This window comes from Herpailurus yagouaroundi, unplaced genomic scaffold, assembly GCF_014898765.1.
Source record: "Herpailurus yagouaroundi ecotype Mexico unplaced genomic scaffold, PumYag 141, whole genome shotgun sequence".
NCBI classification, from domain to species: domain Eukaryota; kingdom Metazoa; phylum Chordata; class Mammalia; order Carnivora; family Felidae; genus Herpailurus; species Herpailurus yagouaroundi.
The window spans coordinates 42217677-42233295 of NW_024412396.1; the positions used below are offsets into that span (position 1 = coordinate 42217677).

At 34.8% G+C, this 15619-nt stretch overlaps 1 protein-coding gene across 18 annotated transcripts in view; it reads left to right on the forward strand.

The window, feature by feature from the left end:
• GPHN (gephyrin) overlaps positions 1 to 15619 on the forward strand; it is a 645091-nt gene that overhangs the window by 524496 nt on the left and 104976 nt on the right. For all 18 annotated transcript variants that reach the window (XM_040477426.1, XM_040477422.1, XM_040477423.1 and 15 more), the window contains one exon: positions 7202 to 7339. In XM_040477426.1, the coding sequence (XP_040333360.1) occupies positions 7202 to 7339 (138 nt within the window). The remainder of the gene's footprint in view (positions 1 to 7201; positions 7340 to 15619) is intronic.

Here is a 15619-nt window from a genome sequence, read left to right on the forward strand (position 1 = left end):
ATGTTTGAAATTACATGTAGTGTTTATCTCTCAGCCCATATTCTTTGTCAAGCTGTATAGTCTAGTGATTAAAATCAAGCCTTTAGGAACTCGTTCAACAAAAATGTTCTACATGACCACTGTGTGCACAGCATCCTTGAGCTTTAACATTAAGATACGTTTTCCTTTCTCAAAGAGCTGAAAATCTAGTTAAGAAAATAGACTTGTATATAAATAAGTATAATTACTGTGAGATATGTAGTTAATATAGTAAGTAATGAGAATCCTAAGAGCATTTAATAGTGCCTCAGTGCAGGAAGAAAACATGGAATGGTTATGTGTTGCTTCACAAAGGAGAGACTATTGAAAAAGTTTTTTTTTTGAAATAATTTCAAACTTCAGAAAAGTTGCCAAAATAGTACAAAGAATTCTTGTATATCTTTCACCCAAAGTCTCCCAATGTTAGCAATTTGCCACATTTGCTTTATCATTTCTCTCTATATATTAATTTTTTTTTTCTGGAATTGCTTGTGCGTAAATTACAAGCATGATGCCTCTTTATCCCTAATACTTCAAATATATATTTCCTTTATAAATTAAAAAAGGAGAAAAGAAAGAAAAAAAAATTCTCTTACATAACCACAGTGCAATTATCAAAATCAGGAAATGAACCTTGCCACAATGCTGTTATGTAATCTTATTCAAATTACATTTTGCAAATTTTTCTAATAATGTTCTTGATAGCAAAAGGAAAAAAACATTTTCTTCTGATCTGGGAACCAATCCAGAATCATGCATTACTTTTAGCTACTATGTGCCTTTAGGCTCCTTTATCTGGAGCAATTCCTCTTTTTTTTTTTTTTTTTTTTTTTTCCATGACCTTAACATTTTTCAAGAGTATAGGTCATTATTTTGTAAAATGTTCCTCAAATTTAGACTTTTTGGATGTTTCTTGATGGTCTGATTCAGATTAAGCATTTTTGATAGAAATAGCTTATATGTGATGTTGTACCCTTCTCCATGCACCATATCAAGAGGTTCATGATATCATTTTGTTCCATTAATGGTAATATTAATTTTGATCACTTGGTTAAGATGCTATCTTCCAGGTTTTTCCACTACAAAACTACTATTTTACTTTGTAGTTAGTAGAATCTTGTGGGGTTATATAGTGAAACTATATAAATTCATTGTTTTTCTTCAGATTTTTACCTTCAGTTTTACTATCCGTTGATGATTTTAACCTGAACCAATTCTTGCTATGATAGTTGCCAAGTGTTGACTTTCTAATTCCAAAATTTCTTCATTTATCAGTTGGCATTCTGTTGTAAGAAAAAATTTTATTTCATTATTTATTTATATTAGTGTTTGTTCATAGAATCTTATTTTTATTTTATTAAAGGGGTTATGTAATCTGTTACTATCCTAATCTACTTTGATGCTTAAATTGTCCCAGTTTTGGCCAAAGAGAGTCTCTTCCAGTTGACTGCAAGATCCTTTTGACATGTTCCATCATTATTTGATTACTTCCTTACTGAAGAGAGTTGTGAAGGAAGAATAATAATTTCTTAGGAAAACAAGATAAGAGAAAATGCATTCTAGGCAGAACGAACATCATATGCTAAGGCAGGAAAATATGAAATAGTATGGTATATTCCAATATCTGCAATATCATCAATTTCCTAATGAAGTAGTGAATGAATGATGAGACTGAAAAGGAAGCCAGGAAGTACTTTGTATACCATTCTAAGGAATTTGATTTTATCCTGTGGGTGATAGTGAACCATAGATAGAGATTAAAGAGCAAACATTTCCCTGTTTCATAATCTTGATGCATAGAAATCCCAGGAGTATTTTCTTTTAATATTTCTTATATTGCCCTAGAAAATAACACAGTCCTTTCAGCCATGTTTTCTAGGTTTTGTCAGAAATGCTATGAGGCTCATTATCTGGATAAATAAGTAGAAAGATGTTTAAGAGTATTAAATTGAAGAAAGTATGAGAGATTATTTTCAGATATACAAAATGCTATATCATTTTAAGCCTATGAACTCTACCATCGCCAGTGCTTCCTTGGGCTTTGAACTTGATCTCTGTTAATTTAAGAGAGAGAGAGATATGAAAGAGTAAATGCTTACATATCTAAACTTCAAATTCCTCAAATTACCAAAGGTCCTAGCTATTTAACCTGAACAAACTATCATTTTCACTCTTTAGGTTTCCTAGGAAAGATATTTATTATTTTAGGTGGTTTGCTTCTCTGAAAGCTCCAGAAAGTAGAAAAATAATGAATTCAAGCTGCAAGTACTATGATAAATAAAGGCAGTGTTATTAATAGGGCAGAACAAATCTATTCCTTGAGATTTTCTGTATATCCAAAGAATGAATAATGATTTATACTTTAGGCAGTTTGGGGAACTCTTTTATTTTTGTCTTGAGGGATAAAGTTTCCTCTTGAAGATTTTAATTTAATCAAGAAGAACCTTCATAAATACCTTTTTTCTGTTATATTCTATCATTTGAAAACATCTTTTCATCATTTACTTCTAATTTAAAGAAGTATTTTCAAACCAGGATGAAACATTGTATATTAAGAATTGTCACATTAAAAATAATGCATTTGAAGTGGGAAAAATAATTTCGTTGGTATAAAATTGGTATAGCTTCATTTCAAGATAGCCATGCTATAAGAAAACGGTTACTGCTACATGACAAAGATCTTGAGTTACTCTACTCAGTAGAAAGGAATCCGTTTGTACTTTCTGTGCCATTTTGAAGGCCTCATACATAATAGACATTGCAATTAGTATTTAAACATATCTTTGATGACGGCAATCCTGAATGAACCCATACTGTTTTTACACTGTCTGTGTTATGTAGTCTTGCTGCATAGAAGACAGGAAATCCCAGTAACATTTTGAGGACTTTTACTTTCAAAGTCAACCCCATGACTGGACTTACGCACTAGAAAATATAAGAGAGACGAGTTAAGTTTCACTTATAGAAACCTAGATTTATAAGGGAAACCTCAAGGTGGTCAATCTTTGCCAATTTAGAATTGCTTTAATCTTATAAGTCTACTTGAGAAAATTAAGCCCATTGCAGAAGAATGCTATCAATTTAGATGTTATAGTAATTCAACCTGTTATTCTCTGCTCAGTTCAGACAGCTACTAGTGGAGGGGATGTCTAGATTTCATTTCCCTATCCTTGCCCCACTCCCATATAAAGATCCCATATCCTACAGCACTTAGTAGTTTATTTTTGTCAAAATAGCCATGCTGCCTACCAATTATCAGTGATAACCATACATTTATAAGTTAAATAGATATTCCCTTGAACACTATAATCTTCTCTATAGGACACGTATTTTTGCATGTTAGTTTTGTAGCATACATGAGTTGAATGGAGCTGATGCCCTCACAGATTCTCTTTGTGACCACTGGTATTTATTTGTAATGTAGCTATCAGAATATATTTGTGGCTATGAAATATTTTATTTTTGTTTTATAGGAAAAACTCTATCCAAGTTTTCTCTCAATTTTTGGGTATTTTCTTTATCCAAAACTCAAGCTGCCTTTTATTATAACCTTCTTACTTTAACAAAAAATTATTCTTTCCTTCCTTTCCTACTTCTGCCGAATTTATGGACCATTCAATGAAATTTGGCTACCAGACTATATAACCCATCTGGCCTTCAAGAGATAAAAGTACATACTTTTTTTTCTTCCATCAGATTTCTGTGCTGGGCTCAGAATCAAGAAGAGTATTAGAATGTGGAGGAAAGCAGTTCTTGATTCTTTTTCCTGTGTGATTTAGTTCTTCAATGGCCCAGGACAAATATAAGTGCTTTGGGATTGTAACTTGCAAAATAAGAGAAGTCAGAGATAACTATTCTTAAATTTTCTGAAGCTTTCACTTTGAAGTTTCTTGCAAGTCACTGCTGTCAACATCAGAAAATAGTTAAAATTATGTTTCTTTAAAAAATGGAAACAAACCACAAATTTAGTAACATACAGGGTATACCTTCAAGGAGTTTACAATTGACTAATGTAACTAAGACAAATGTTTAAATGTCTATAATATAAGATGGAGAGTGATAGGTACCCTTAAAAATATACAAATAAGATACAAAATTATTTTAAAGATTTTGGGAAAGGTTTTTTAGGCTGGTAGATATCTACACTGCCATTTTCAATTAAAGAGAGACAGAAAACTACCAATTCTGCTGAGCTATAATGTTCCTCATGGCAGAGTATATGCCACTCTATGTATCCCAATTCCCTAACATACCTGGCTCATAAAATGCATTCAATAAATATTTGTTGAATGGGTGTGTATATCACTGATAATCAAACTAACTTTCTAATAAGAAAAATTCTATTACAAAGCATATGCAAGAAATAAACTGTACAGTTAAAAAGTACAGTTTTCTCCTCAGAAACTAAACATTTTAAGAGGATAACTTTTATAAGGTATAGACACAATTTCTATACGGTGCACCGTATAGAAAGTAAAATATATTTTAGAAAATATCAGACTTGAGACCTATAAACCTGAATAAAAAACAGAAAGACCTAGTTCTGTCCTCTTCTCCAATTACACTGGTTGTGACAATATGCTTTTATGATATGTAATTGCAAGGTTGAGACTTCAGTGAAATGAGTAATAAATTTATGTTTCTGTTGTAAGTAAATGATAAATCATCATACATTATCCTTTGTTAGTGTTCACCTACTTAAATTTTGAGTAGACAATGTTATTCATGTTTAGCACTAAATCTCTAAGGTCCTTCAAGCTTTGAAAATTTTGTAATTTTATGATTACCCATGGGAGAGAAATGTCATAAGTATAAGCATAGGTCTTTTTCTTTGAGTACTTGTACAATATCATATCTTAGAATGGAAACTCTTTGAGGCAGTACCTTTAAGTTAATTCAGTGAAGACATCTGAAGCAGCTTCTGGGGTTGGGGTAGGAGTATTAAACTTAATAAATTACAATGAGTAGAAACTTACTACTAAGGAATATATACAGTCATTATAAAGTAGATTAAAGAAATAAAAGCTTATATGTCTTGAATATCAAAAGCCTGAAGGCAGATAGTTCAGGGCTTGTTCAGCAGCTCAATATTGTCATCAGAGATGCAGGCTCTTTTTTCTTCTCAGGTTTCCATTCTTACTGTGTGCGTTTCCATCCTCATGGTTAAAAAATGGCTATGCCAAGTCCCAGTATCTGGCCATGTTCCAAGCAGAAAGAAGAAAGAAGGACAAAAGCTTTCTCCTCTTAAAGTTTGTCTCTTTATCTTTTTATTCACCATAGGAAGCCTGCCCCCAGCTTTCAACATCTTACTGACCAGAATTATGTCATATGGTCACTCTCAGCTGCAGAGTGGCTAAGGAAGAATGGAGTTGTAGACAGCAGACAGGATAGCCAAGCAACTGTGTTTGTAGCTACTCCTTTTCTGTTTACCATCTGGGCTATATACCATTAGGGTTCTAAAGAAAGGCCAAGCTATTTACGCATGAAGATATAGTGATCTAAGAAGTCCCTTTTTGTCATTAAATGATTCATTGATTTAACAAATATTTATTTTTATTGCTGAGTATGTCCCAAATACTCTTCTAGATATTGGAGATAACAACAGTTAACAAAAAAGGCAATGGAGCTTACGTTCTACATAGATAAAGCTATAAAAAAATAAATATAAGTGTATATATGATACAAATTATAGATATGTGGATATGAATATATATATGTGTGTATATATACACACACACGAGGAAAAGTAAAGTGGGGTAAAAAGAATAGAAAGTGATGGTAGGTAATATTCTATATAGGGCATTTCACAAAGGCCTCTCTGATGACCTGAAATAAACAAAGGATGGATGGAGCCATAATATCTGCGGAAGAATGTCCAAGTAGACAAAACAGCAAGTGCAAAGACCCTGAGGAAAGATGTATTTTACATTCTCAAGAACAAGCAAGGAATCACTATGGCTACAGCACAGTGATCAAGAGAAGAAATGACAGGAGTTGAAGACAGTGGAGGCCATAATATGTTGGGCTCCATAGGCCATAGCAAAGATTTTATTCTGAGTGAAATGGAAAGTCGTTGGAGGGTTATGAGCAGAGATTAGCACCATCCAATTTAAAATGTAAAAGGATCACTATAACTACTGTGTGGAGAATACATTGTAGTGGAACAAGGATAGAAGCAGGGAGGCCAGTTAGGGGGCTATTCAATTTCCCAGGAAATAAGTGATGGTTTCAACTATTGTAGTAATTATGGCGATGGTAAGTAATGGTCAGATTCTAGATATATTTCAACAGTAGTTTAGATTTGGTTCTGATGAAAAGGTTTGGGATTAGTAACTGGAAGAATGGAGTTGCTATTTTCTGAGATGGAAGTAGCAAGAGAATAAGACATTGTAAGGATAAAATAGAAGGGTGGGTAATCAAGAGTTTCATTTTGGACATGTTAGCTTTGAATTGCCTGTTACACATCCAAGTGCATGTTGGATGATTTACACTCTTATCCACCAGCTGTTTGGATGACATATAAATCTAGAGTTGAAGGTAGAGGTTAGGATTGGAGATATAAATGAGGAGTTTTAGTGTGTAGGTGATATTAATGCCATGAAGGGGAGTGAATAAGGAGTGAGTACCTAAAAAATAATCTTTTTCTGTGACTTTTCTGAAAATAGAAAATTTCCTATGAAATCCTAAATAAATTTGAGTTTGAGTATTTCATTTTACTAACTAGCTCATTAATTAATTCAGTGTTTGGTGTGTGGTTAAGGACATAGACTCTGAAGCCAGACTTCCTGGGTTTGAATTCTGGCTCTGCTTGTTGCTAGGTCTGTGATTTAGGCCAAGATATGTAAACCTCTTTATCCTCATCTGTAAATAAAGATAATAATGGCTCCCCATAAGATTGTTGTGAAGATTAATTAGAACAGTGCCACAATGCATAGTAAGCACTCAAAAGGATTATGCAGTAACGTCATTAAATTTCACCAAGTTTTGACAAATAATGTAACATTGCTGACTTGATTTAATGTTCCACCAAAGCAGGCTATATTTTGGAAGCAGGAGAAAATTTCTCACCTTGTAATCTTCATTTACAGACATGAAAATGAGAACTGATGATACTTATAAGACATTTCCACTTTTTAATCAGTGTTTCAGCATCATAGTCTTAGTTAATTATCTTCCTGTTTAGGTCACAGTGCTGTCGATATCACCAAGGTGGCTAGAAGACACCGCATGTCTCCTTTTCCTCTAACATCTATGGACAAAGCCTTCATCACAGTCCTGGAGATGACTCCGGTGCTTGGGACAGAAATCATCAACTACCGAGGTACTGTTACATTCGCCCATTGCCTTTTCTTTTCATTTTTTCCAAGTAAGATTCATATAATGTTAATTCATGGTTTTCCTGAAAGAGAAAGGTTATTAACCATTATCACAATTACTATCATCATTCTTTTTGCTTTTTTGCTTCGTATTTCTCGTCAACTCTAAGATCAATATTAATGGTATACAGAGTAAACCACCCATAAAACTTCCTTTTCATTAAAAAAGAAGGAAAACAATCAACTATGTTTACCCTGTTTGTCAAAATACCAATACTCTAAATTAAAGAAACAGTTATCAGCACTGAGTGAGGAAAATAGTTAACTCTGAGTCTGCCTGATGTCCTTCTGTCAGAAATGAGAGATAATAAATGTGTCTCCTAACCGTGTTTTCTTTTGTGGAAAACATCTTTTTAAATGTAAAATATAAAAAATATATTAATTCATTCATGGATCACTGAACAACCAGTCTGACCTCAGTTTTTCTGCTTCATCCATCTTCTCATTTTCAATGAGAGCATATAAGCTCTTAGTTTAATAGCACATAGAGACCAGCCTGTGAAAAGACAACGAAAAGGTAGTATTCCCCAGTGTTTTCAGTTTTTAATCAACCATTTCCCTTTCTAAATATTCAGATAGAAGTTTTAGTGCAATTTGAATAAAATACAGTTTCTTAATTGTTTTTGTTATGCAGATAAACACAAAAGGATTGATTTTACAAATAAAGGACTTCATTCATAGATCATAAAATATTCAAACTTCAATGAACATTAGAGAGCATCTATACAAACACCATAATTTTTCTGCAAGGACACTCAGATTCAGACCAGCAGAAAAGGAATAGGACTAAAGTTCAAGACTTAAATTCATCTTTTTACTACATGATAGTGCTCTTCTTTCAGTATTAAAATATAAAAAATGATAGAAAACATTAAAAATTCTGTTTAAATTAAAAGGTCTGTGGAGCACCTACCTCACTTGGGAGAGCATGTGACTCTTGATCCCGGGGTCATTAGTTCAAACCCCATGTGGGGTATACAGTACTTCAATAAATAAAACTTTTTTTAAAAACAGTCAGCTTTTCAGGGCGCCTGGGTGGCTCAATCGGTTAAGCGTCTGACTTCGGCTCAGGTCATGATTTCACGGTTTGTGGTTCGAGCCCCACATCAGGCTCTGTGCTGACAGCTCAGAGCCTGGAGCCTGCTTCAGATCCTGTGTTTCCCTCTGTCTCTGGCCCTCCCCCGCTCATGATCTGTCTCACTTTCTCTCTCAAAAATAAATAAACATTAAAAAAATTTAATAAAAAGAACAGTCAGGTTTGGTTTTTTTTCAGTAATCTCTATACCACACTTGGGGCTCAAACTCATGACCCTGAGATCAAGAGTCACATACTCTTTCAACTGAGCCAACCAGATAAGAAACGAAACAGGTGAACATAGGGGAAGGAAAAGAGAGAGAGAAAGAGAGATAAGGAGGCAAACCATAAGAGACTCTTAACTATAGAGAACAAACTGAGAGTTGATGGAAAGAGGTGGATGGAGGAATGGGCCAAATGGGTGAGGGATATTAGGGAAGGCACTTGTGATGAGCATTGGGTGTTATATGTAAGTGATAAATCACTGAATTCTACACTTGAAACCAATTTTACCGTATATTTTAACTAGAATTTAAATAAAAACTTGAGGAAAAAGGCTTAAAACTAGTGAAATACTAAGTGCCCAATTCTGTCTCCTTGGTCCTTGACCCTACTTCAACAAAAGTTGTTTTTATATAGTTATAATCTTTGACTTTCGTTCTTTTAAATATGTGTATATCATCAGGCTGAGACCTTTTCTTTTATTTCTGTTTTACTCATTAAAGGAAGTAAAGACTTAAAAACTGTCTAGAGTGCAAAATTAACAACTAGCTCTATGATTTCAGAAATCAATTTTAGTGAAATAGGTTTCTTTATATTATTAAAAGCAAAATATTCAGATATTTTTATATCAACATCAAGACATTTTCAGAAAATGTAAATATAAACTTAAGCTGGAAAAAAAGTTTAATACTTTACCTATTATAAAAATAAGTTAACCATCACTGGCTTGTTATAATTTTAGGAGAGTTTCCCTTAACATCACTCCTTAGGATAATCTCACTGTGTATGCCAAGTTACATTTAAACAAATTCTAATCATTCTAAGAAGAAAACAGAACTGAAAATGACCCATTTTTATTTTTCTTTTAGGAAAAAAAAATGCTGTTGCATGGATTCTCTTTCCCTTCATATGCTTGTTTCCTCTTCATTTATACATTAAATCAGTTGTCACTCATAAGGAAGCAGACTCTTCATGGATGGTTAACTTCCTTGTCAAGTGTTTCCAACCATGATGATAAAAAATAATAGTGAGGTTTGCATTCAACCTTTGAGTTGGATCAAACTCAATTTTTAATGCAAAAGAGCATTGTAATTAAACCTCCTAGGCATTTTAGTTAGGTGTTTAAACAACAATACTATATATAGAAACATATTCAGTTTGTTCAACATATATTTACTAAACATCTGCTAAATGTCAGGTACTATGTTAGGTCCTGGATATACAAAGATAAATAAAACAAAACTCCTGCCCCATGGATCTCACTGTAGTATAGGAGAGAGACAGATAAATAATGTGGTACTTGTCTCTTTTATTGGCTCTTACATGCTTGCCTTCCCTTTTCAATTCCTTAAATATAAACGTTCTTTAGAGTTTTTGTCTTTGACCCTTTTCAGATCTTACACATTTACCTAGGATAACCCAATGAGTGTCACATATTATGTGATTTCTAGGTCTAGATCACTTCCCAGAGCTTGCCTGAACTCCAGACTCGTACATCAAATGAATACCTGCTGCTCATAAATATAATATGACCAATACTAAACTTATTTTCTTTACCCCCACATGTTTCTTCTACATCCTCTGGAATCCATCCCTTGTTCTCCATCCCCACTGCTGTTGATTTAGATTAGGTCTTTATTATTAACATCCAAGGTTATTGTAATTGACTCACCTAACCCAGTTAGCATCCTTCCAATCCATTCTCCAATTTGATGCTAAAGTACATACATACCTCAGAGATATTGCAGGTGTTCCAGACCACTACAAAATAAAGTGAATATTGTAATAAAGCAAGAAATTAAAATGAATTTTTCAATTTTCCATTGTATATAAAAAATTGTCTACGCTATATGAATTCTATTAAATGTGCAATAGCATGTCAAATGTACTTGCATTTTTTTAAGTTTTTATTTAAAATTTAGTTAACATATAGTATAATATTTGTTTCAGGAGTACAGTTTGGTGATTTGTCGCTTACATATAATACTCAGTGCTCATCTCAACCAGTGCCCTCCTTGATATCCATCACCCATCTAGCCCATACCCCCGCCCACCTTCCCTCAAGAAACCCTCAATTTCTTATCTGTAGTTAAGAGTCTTTTATGGTTTGCCTCCCTCTCTCTTTTCCCACTGCCCTATGTTCATCTATTTTGTTTTTTAAATTCCACATATGAATGAAATCATATGGTATTTGTCATTTTCTGACTTACTTATTTCACTTAACATAACACATTGTATCTCCATGCACATCATTGCAAATGGCAAGATTTCATTCTTTTTGATGGCTAAGTAATATTCCTCTGTGTGTGTGTTTCCACAATTTGGCTATTATTGATAATGCTGCTATAAACATCAGGGTACATGTGCTCCTTCGAATCAGTATATTTATATCCTTTGGGTAAATACCTAGTAGTGCAATTTCTGTGTCATTGGGTAGTTCTATTTTTGACCTTTTTTTGAAGTTTATTTATTTATTGTGATAGAGAGCATGAGCAGGGAAGGGGCAGAGAGAGAAGAAGAGAGAAGATTCCAAGCAGGCTCCGCACTCTCAGCACAAAGCGCAACACAGGGCTTGAACCCATGAACCATAAGATCATGACCTGAGCCGAAATCAAGAGTTGGAAACTTAACCAACTGAGCCACCCAGGCGCCCCCTATTTTTAACTTTTTGAGGAACCTCCATGCTATTTTCCAAAGTGGTTGCATCACTTTGCATTCCTACCAACAGTGTAAGAGGGTTCCCCTTCCTCCACATCCTTGCCAACATCTGTTGTTTCCTGTGTTGTTAATTTTAGACATTCTGACAGGTGTGAGTTGGTATCTTATCATGGTCTTGATTTGTATTTCCCTGATGATGTGTTGTTGAGCATTTTTTCATGTGTCCGTTAGCCATTGGTATGTCTTCTTTGGAAAAATGTCTATTCATATCTTCTTCCCATTTCTTAACTGGATTATTTGTTTCTTGGGTGTTCAGTTTGATAAGTTCTTTATAAATACTGATAGTTACCCTTCATCAGATCTATCATTTGCAAATATCTTCTCCCATTCAGTTGGTTGCCTTTTAGTTTTGTTGATTATTTCCTTCGCTGTGCAAAACTTTTTATCTTGATGAAGTCCCAATAGTTCATGTTTGCTTTTGTTTCCCTTGCCTCCAGAAACATGTCTAGTAAGAAGTTGTTACAGCCAATGTCAAAGAGGTTGTTGTCTGTGTTCTCCTCTAGGATTTTGATTGTTTCCCATCTCACATTTAGGTATTTCATGCATTTTGGAGGAATGTGCATACCTTAAATAAAAAATACTGCTTGGGGGGCACCTGGGTGGCTCAGTTGATTAAGCATTTGACTTCATCTCGGGTCATGATCTCGCAGTTCACAACTTCAAGCCCCACATTGGGTTCTGTGCTGACAGCTCAGAGCCTGAAGCCTGCTTCAGATTCTGTATCTCTCTCTCTCTCTCTCTCTCACTCTCTTCCCCTCCCCTGCTCACGCTCTGTCTCTCTCTCATAAATAAATAAACATTAAAAAAATTTTTTTAATACTGCTGGGGTGCCTGGATGTCTCAGTCCTTTGAGTGTCCAACTCTTGATTCTGTTCATGTCATGATCCTAGGGTCATGGGACTGAACCCCACATAAGATTCTCTCTCTCTATCTATCTCTATCTCTGTCTCTATCTCTCTCTCTGCCCGTTTCTCCTTCTGCCCCTCTCCCCTGCTCATGTTCTCTCTCTCTCAATTTAAAATCAACTTTCTCTCTCTCTCAATTTAAAAAAAATACTGCTGAAGTATGCTAATCATCATCTGAGCTTTCAGCAAGTCATAATCTTTTTGCTGGTAGAGGGTCTCATCTTGATGTTGATGGCTACTGACTGATCAAGATGGTGGTTGCTGAAGGTTATGGTGGCTGTGGCAATTTCTTAAAATAAGACAACAATGAAGTTTTTTGCATCAATGGATTCTTCCTTTCATGAACAATTTGGCTGTAGCATATGATGCTCTTTGATAGCATTTTTCCCACAGTAGAATTTCTTTCAAAACTGGAGTCAATCCTCTCAAATGCTGCACTGCTTTATCAACTAAGTTTAGGTAATATTCTAAATCTTTTATTGTCATTTCAGCAACATTCACAGCATCTTCACCAGGAGTAGACTCCATCTCAAAAAAGCACTTTCTTTGCTCATGCATAAGAAGCATTCCTCATCAGTTACAGTTTTATCTTAAGATCTCAGCAAATCAGTCTCATTTCCAGATTCCCCTTCTGATTCTAGTTCTGCTATTTCCACCACATCTGCAGTTACTTTTTCCACTGAAGTCTCAAACCCCTCAAAGTTATCCGTGAGGTTTGGAATCAACTTCTTCCAAACTCCTGTTAATGTTAATACTTTGACCTTTTCCCATGAATCACAAATGTTATTAATGGTATTAAGAATGACAAATCCTTTCCAGAAGGTTTTCAATTAACTTTGCCCAGATCCATCAGAGGAATCATTATCTATGGCAGCTATAGCCTTATGAAATGTATTTCTTAAATAATAAGACTTGAACATCAAAATTACTCCTTGATCCATGGGCTGAAGAATGGATGTTGTGTTAGCAGTCCCTAAAACAACATTAATCTCATTATACATCTCCATAAGAGCTCTTGGGTGACCAGGTACATTGTCAGTGAGCAGTAATATTTGAAAGGAATCTTTTTTTTCTGAGCAGTAGCTCATAACAATGGGCTTAAAATATTCATATTATGCCATGTTATAAACCACTGTGCTGTCATCCAGGCTTTGTTGTTCCATTAATAGAGCACAGGCAGTGTAGATTTAGCATAATTCTTAACGGACCTAGGATTTTTTTAATGCTTACTGAGCATTGACCTCAACTTAAAGTCACCAGCTGCATTATTCCCTAACAAAAGAGTCGACCTGTCCTTTGAAACTTTGAAGCCAGACATTGACCTCTCTCCTCTCTAACTATGAAAGTCCTAGATGGCATCTCCTTCCAATAGAAGGCTGTTTAGTCTACATTGAAAATATGTTGTTAGGTGCAGCCACCTTCATGAATTATCTTAGCTAGGTCTTCTGGAGAACTTGCTGCAGCTTCTACATCAGCACTTGCTGCCTTACCTTGCACTTTCATGTTGTAGAGATGGCTTCTTTCTTTAAACCTCATTAGCTGACCTCTGCTAGCTTAAACTTTCCTTCTGCAGCTTCCTCATCTCTTTCAGTGTTACAGATGTGAAAAGAGTTAGGGCCTTGCTCTGGATTAGGTTTGAACCTAAGGGAATGTTGTAGCTGATTTGATCTTCTATCCAGAACCTTCATAGTTCATTTTTATTTCAGGTAGATGCACCTCTAACTATTGAATTTCATCCACTGATCACTGAGTAGGAAAAGTATGGGGACTAGGGCAGGGGAGACTGAAAGGCCTCCACAATTCTCTGAAATCCTGAATATTTTGCCTGTGAAAATTATCCGACACCTACAATTATAGAAGCCCATAGAGGAGAGCCCATGATTCCTAAGAAATGTTCAGAACCGTTGAATCTGTGAAGCAATTTGAAACTGTAACATCTCTAAAAAAATTTTTTTTATGTCTGAGAAGATTCAACAATAATTCCAGAAAACTAAGGATAAATCATATACAGAAATGCTGGAAGTGATTGCTGTCAAGGTCAAAGACATAGGGTAACTCTATGAAGGAATTTTAGAGTATAATACATGAAATACTTATAATGTTATAGAAAGAAGGTAATTTGGAAATCAAGTAGTCTCTCTTACTTTAAAGATAAGGGAAATTAAGACCAAAGAAGTATAATAATGTTCTTAAAGTTGGACACATAGTTATGTTTGAAACCTAGGGTAACCTAGGATTCTTGACTCGTAGTCTGCTGTTCGTTCCACTATAGCATACTACATCTCAAATCAATATGAAAATTATTCTTCTAAAACAAGTGCCTACATGTGCATTTATGTGCAAAGTATTGTTCATTTGTTTTAATCTTTATGGACTACAGATGAATTTTCTGTTGTCTGTGGCCTATTCTTTAACATATCTACTATTTTCAGTTCCTATCTGCAAGCAAGGCCTTTAAAGAGCAAGTGCTCCACTGATTATAAATACCTTCCTTTGGTTTCTTGGGAGAGGCATACCTGGTGTAACAATGGATGATAGTATTTGTAAGACTATCACATATGATTCATCCTCTTTGCTTGTAAAATGCATGGCGTTTGGAGCGCCTGGGTGGCTCAGTCGGTTATGCATCCAACTTTGGGTCAGGTCATGATCTCACAGTTCATGAATTCCAGCCCTGCATCAGGCTCTGTGCTGACAGCTCAGAACCTCGAGCCTGCCCCAGATTCTGTGCTCCTTCTCTCTCTGCCCCAGATTCTGTGCTCCTTCTCTCTCTGCGCCCCCCTCTCAAAAATAAATAGACATTTAAGAAAAAAAATTTTTAATAAAATAGAAGGAATGATGTGAATAAATTACAACTTTACATTTGCTACAGTACCAGCCCCTTACTGTAAAGCAGATTTAAATATTCTGGCATCATTCCTTGTAATTCCCAATCTCTTTCACTTAATGATGGAAAAACTTGAGCTTTCAAGAGAAAGAATTCTGCTTTCTTAGGAGCATTATTTTAGATTACATTATCTAGGCATTCTTATTTAAAATTACATTACCAAAGATTTTAGCATCTCTGACTTGGGTTCTTTGTTTTTCCATAAAGGACTTAAGCAATTCTAGTCAAGGAACCTGTAAGCTTTTCTGCTGGAACTAGTTTGAGACAGTAAAGTATCTTTTTTATAATGCTGACCACAGCAGAGGAACTGCCCCCTGTCTCTAACATAGTAGTTAGATAACTGCATATCTTCAGGCAGTGATCTAATGCAGAAATTCACTGCCCTCTTGAAGAAATTCAGAAGCCCCTAATTCCAAGT